This window comes from Lactuca sativa, chromosome 3 (genome assembly GCF_002870075.4).
Source record: "Lactuca sativa cultivar Salinas chromosome 3, Lsat_Salinas_v11, whole genome shotgun sequence".
NCBI lineage: Eukaryota > Viridiplantae > Streptophyta > Magnoliopsida > Asterales > Asteraceae > Lactuca > Lactuca sativa.
Window position 1 is genome coordinate 223,978,814 of NC_056625.2, and position 5,586 is coordinate 223,984,399.

At 34.7% G+C, this 5,586-nt stretch overlaps 1 protein-coding gene across 1 annotated transcript; it reads right to left on the minus strand.

Annotated features, from left to right (window-relative positions):
- Positions 1–793: 793 nt before the first annotated feature.
- On the minus strand, positions 794–1,954 carry LOC128132904 (uncharacterized). The gene has a single exon (XM_052769910.1). It carries the CDS (start codon positions 1,952–1,954, stop codon positions 794–796), a length of 1,161 nt encoding a protein of 386 aa, XP_052625870.1.
- Positions 1,955–5,586: the final 3,632 nt, after the last annotated feature.

Below are 5,586 nucleotides of genomic sequence, written 5' to 3' on the forward strand. Positions count from 1 at the left end.
CTATCCATAACCAACTACCAAACCACTTCCTAATAATAAGAACTAACCACTCATAACCCCAATAATCCCTAAAATCCTTAAAGTTAGCCCAAGGACTTATTGAATGAGGGAAAAAAGGTAACTTCACCCCCTTGCACCTCCAAAAACTCCAAATAACATAAAAAAATAGCAAGGGGTAAGGCCCTTAAAAAAACCCTCAAAAGACTAAACTTTAAGGAAAATCCAACTAAGACCAAAATCCTCAACCAACAAATCACAAATAAAAACCAAACATATATAAAACTGCTAATCAATTTAACAATGCAATCCCAATTAATCTCCAAGAGCTCAACAATCCCACTTCTTCTATCCCTTTTCCAATTCTTCATCCTCCTCTTGATTTTCTGCATGAAACTCTCTTCCTTCTTTTCACTAAGGTCCATCTTCATCCAATGCAATATTTTCCTGCAAAGAATACAAAACCCAACGAACCAAAAACCAACACCAAGACTCCAGAAATACAGAATAAGTTTCAGACTTGACATGGCATCAATCACATGTCTAGGATTCTCAATTTGAATAATCACATAAAAGATCATATCCAAATTGAAAATCCCATTAGTACAAGTCAAATGATTAGAGAGAGAACTCCCCAACCATTGACAATTTCCGTCAATTCCTTTGTAAAACCAATTATTCCAAAATTGGCCACATCTAATACCAATACTAAGAACAAACTCAATATAATTTCTCTGCTGCCAACCCCAATTAAAAATCACTTCGACCATCGACTTCACAATTCTGAACCTGTACATCATCTCTTATTTTTGTCCTTTCCATAAATGCCCCAATCCTTATAGATTCTTTCATTAATCAAATTGTTATTATTCCTTAATCCCAACAGCTTTAATCTGATTTCATTCTCAATACAAGCTATCACTCCTTCAGCTGTTAATCTCCTATTATTAAAAATCCTAGCACTCCTTTCCTTCCAAATATGTGCCACACAACTCGCAAGGATACATTTATTAATTAAATTCTCACCAGAATCCTTGTAAAACAGCTTGCAACACTTCAGAATCAGATCATTCCAGCCACCCATCACCAAATTAATTCTCATCTTATCACAAAAATGTCTCCAAATACTTTGTGAGAATTCACAATTAGAGAAAAGATGATCATGTGAATCAGGAATAAGATTACAAAAAGGACAGAGGAGAATTCCTGATGTTTCCCAAACTCTTACACGATCCTGAGTTTTCAATCTATTCAAGATATCCATCCATAAAATGAAAGAATTTCTAGGAATGCCCTTACCATACCAAACGATTTCCTTCCATGGCACCTTATTCCCAAAATTATTAATATCTCTCCACACTTGATTACACGAAAATTTCTTGCAATTACCCTCCTTATCTCTCCAACCAGCAACATCTCTCATATTTGGATCAATACAAAACATAGGAGCATCCTTTAGACCTGAAAATTTATCAACCCAATTTACAGGCCAACAATAAGTATCATAATCAAGCACGTCACTAACCAAAGATAAGTCATTAAATCCATTGCTAATCCATTCTCTTCTTGGAATGATAGTGCTTAAAATACCTAAAGGATGCCACCAATCATGCCATAAAGAGGTGTTCCTCCCATTTCCCACACAAGCAACAATATGAGGTCTAACAATTTTCCTAATCTCCAAAAATCTCTTCCAGGTCCAACTCATGCTTTTCTTTTGCAATATATCCCAAAAATTCCTCTTTCCAATGTAATAAGCTTTCACCCATTGCACCCATAAAGAATTTTTATTATTAACAACATTCCACACATGTTTTGCAAGTAAAGCGTCATTCCATTTCCTTAAATTCTTAATCCACAATCCTCCATAATCTTTAGGTTTACAAACATCATCCCATTTGATTTTAGCTTTCCCATTAACTTTTTCACCATTAGCCCATAAGAAGCTTCTACACATCTTTTCAATCTCTTTTATAGTTGCAATGGGAATTTTAAAAATTGAAGCCCAATACACATGAATAGAAGTCAACACAGAATTAATGAGCTGCAACCTTCCAGCAAACGATAAAGTTTTGCATTTCCAGTTGAAAATTTCTCATTCTAATCTTTTCTAACAACTTCTTGCAATCTCTTTCAAAAAGTTTAGTAACACACATAGGAACACCCAAGTACTTAAAAGGAAATTTCCCAACATCAAAAGGAAGAATTCCCAAAATAATTCTTCTCATATTCGGTTTAACACAACTGAAATAGACCTGGCTCTTTTCCATGCTCACCTTCAGCCCAGAAACATTTTTGAATTCATCAAGAGCTTCCCTTATAATTCTAGCCGAATTCCCATTACCATAAGAAAATACCAGAAGATCATCAGCAAAGCATAAGTGAGAAATGTTAAGAAACTCACACTTATTAAGGTATTTAAAATTATGGCTGTCTTCTATTTTCTTACCAAGAATCAAATTGAACACTTCCATCACTATAGTGAATAAGTAAGGTGACAGTGGATCACCCTGCCTAAGACCCCTCTTTCCTTCAAAATACCCATGGTCTTCACCATTAAAATTGATCATAAACCACGGGGAAGACACACAAGCCATGATCCACTGAATCATAATCGGATGAAATCCAAACCCTTTAAGACTTCTATTGAGAAACTCCCAATCCACTGTATCATATGCTTTTTGAATATCAATTTTTAAGGTGCACTTTGGAACTCCCCTCTTGTTATTATATCCCACTATCAATTCCTGCACAAGAAGAATATTATCCAAAATCGATCTTCCAGGAATGAAAGCAGATTGATTCTTACTAACAATTTTCCCCAAACAGTTCCTAATTCTATTCACTATAACCTTGCTAATACACTTATACAAAGTGTTACAGCAGGCTATAAGTCTAAAATCAGCAACCTTCCTCGGCGTATCCACTTTAGGAATTAGAATAATTCTCGTAGCATTTATCCCTTTTAGCAGATTCCCTGTCCAAAAAAATTCTCTCACTGCTTTGCAAATCTCTGATCCAACAATATTCCAGGCACTTTTGAAAAATTTTGAAGAATATCCATCAGGCCCAGGGGCACGATTGTCATCAATTTCAAACATTGCTGCTTTAATTTCTTCATCAGTCACCACTCTTATCATATTAGTAGCATCTGTCCTGTCTAACCTTTTTTGGAAAAGTTCTTCATTTAACTCCGGCTTAACAGACCCATCCTTACACCCCAAGAAATTTTTGAAATACGAAACAAATTTATCCTTCAAAGCAATCCCACTAACCCATCTTCCATCTTCATCCAAAACCCTCATAATTCTATTTTTATTGCCCCTGCTCTTCACAATACTATGAAAAAACTTAGTATTATTATCGCCTTCCTGAATCCATTTAATTTTAGATCTCTGGAATAAAAGCTTCTCTTCATCATTACATGCTTCATTAAATTTGAACAATAGATCAGCATGCTCATTCCTAACCTTATAATCATAAGGATTACAATCAATTTCCACTTGTTTACTTTCCAGCTTTTTCCTTAGCACATGAATTCGCTTCCCATATCCTCTGTAGCTGTTACAAAGATCCCTACACTGCTTTTTAAGAATCTTCAATTTCTGACAAACCTTAAACATATAAAACCCTTTAATGTTTTCATCCCAAACTTCCTTGACCATAGGTAAAAATTCTTCCTTCTCGGTAATAAAATTAGCAAATCTGAAAGAAGGTCGCCATCTCATTTTACTCAAAGGAATATTAAAGACAGCAGGACAGTGATCTGATATTCTATAGGGTTTGAATATAGCATGAGCCAACGGATAATCCAAAACAAACTTCAAATTAGCCATCACTCTATCCAGTTTCTTCAGGAGGCCCATACTTCCAGCAGGAGTTTTATTCCAAGTAAATTGAAAACCAGTCGAATTCAGGTCCTCAATTTCTAAATAGTTAATACATTCAATAAAGTCCTCAACACCTTTAGGAAATCTAGAACATCCTTCAGAATATTCCGAATGTTTTAAAGCAACATTGAAATCTCCTAATAATCCCCAAGCATCCTCTTTAACCACCAGTTTATGTTTCTTCAAATTCTCCCATAAATCTCTTCTATCCAGATAATTGGAAGCAGCATAAATAAAAGACAAATACATGCTATAATTAGATTCACAGAATCTAACATAACAGTGAATAGCTTGTCTAGAATGAGAAATCACCATCACATCCACAATTCTAGGATTCCATCCAACAATGATCCTAGTTCCAGCCTCACAACAACTGTTATTAGAAACCCAATCCCATTGCCCAAAAGTCTTGGCACAAACTTTATTCAAATTAGCAATCCTAACATGCGATTCCACCACAGAGCAGATACTAAGATTATTGCTTCTAATAACATCAATAACCTCCTTCTGCTTAACCATCTTATTTAAACCTCTAACATTCCAACACCCTATCGACATCATTGTTGACCAGCATTATTTTTGACATCAACCTCCTCTAATGCCTGAGAGTTCCCAACTATACTTTTACTACCCCCCTTATTTTTCAAAATACCCTTCTCATTGCTAATACGACTCTTTATATTATCCTTCTCAATTATCTTAGATGATAACATCATATTTTTCTTTTTCCCATCATTATCATCCAAAGATACTTCATTTGCTCCCTTCTGCAATTCTCCTTCTTTTTCCCCTTTAGTATCTTCTTCCATTCTATCCAATAATTCCTCCTCTATCATTCCCAAAACTTCAAAACTGTTTTTGTTATTGCCTCCAATCAGTGGTTTATTGTTATTATCACTCCTCATCTTTTCTTCTTTATTATTAGTATTCATATCTGCATAACCTTGTTTCTTATTATCCTTAACCCCCTGATTACCCTCCATATTCTTACTATTCACAAACTTCTCATATCTTCTATTCTTATCTAAATTCCAATATCCAATCCCCTTATTGCCCCAATTCCCATTCTGTCCTTTTCTATTATCCCCTCTATAACCATTATTTCCTCTAAAATTATTCCCCTTGTTATAATTACTATTCTTCCCATTAATTCTCTGATTATTCACCTGATAATAACCTTCCTTAGTTTTGCTTGTACCTTCTCCATTATTATTACTTGCCCTCTTCTTATAATTGACTATCACAAATCCATCATCCTTAGCAATTTCCTTTCCTTTATTATTCTTAATCTTCTCTTCACCCCCATTTTTAATCACTTTTTCTTCACTCAAAGCAGCAAGACAAACTTTATCCATGTGCCCAAATACCTTGCAATGATTACATCTTGAAGGAGTCCAAGCATATTCCACATCAAAGCTCTGAATTACAGCAGTATTAGTAACAAAATCCCACGTAGATATATCAATTTTCTTCTTCCATTCCTTATCAGCTGCCATTTCAACAAGTATCCTAGCATAAGCATTTCTTCCTTTATGTTCCAAACACATTTCCTCTGTAAAAGAATCAAATGCCAACGGAATACCTATCTTGCTAGCTATTATACACAAATTATCTCCACTCCATACTTGTAGAGGCAAATCAAAAATTTTGATCCATACCGGTATTTTATCATGATTATTTTTTGTTAAAGTCAGACCTG

Excerpts from the sequence above, each read along its gene's own strand:
- LOC128132904 (XM_052769910.1), bottom strand. The coding sequence starts at position 1,954 with ATGTGTAGAAGCTTCTTATGGGCTAATGGTGAAAAAGTTAATGGGAAA.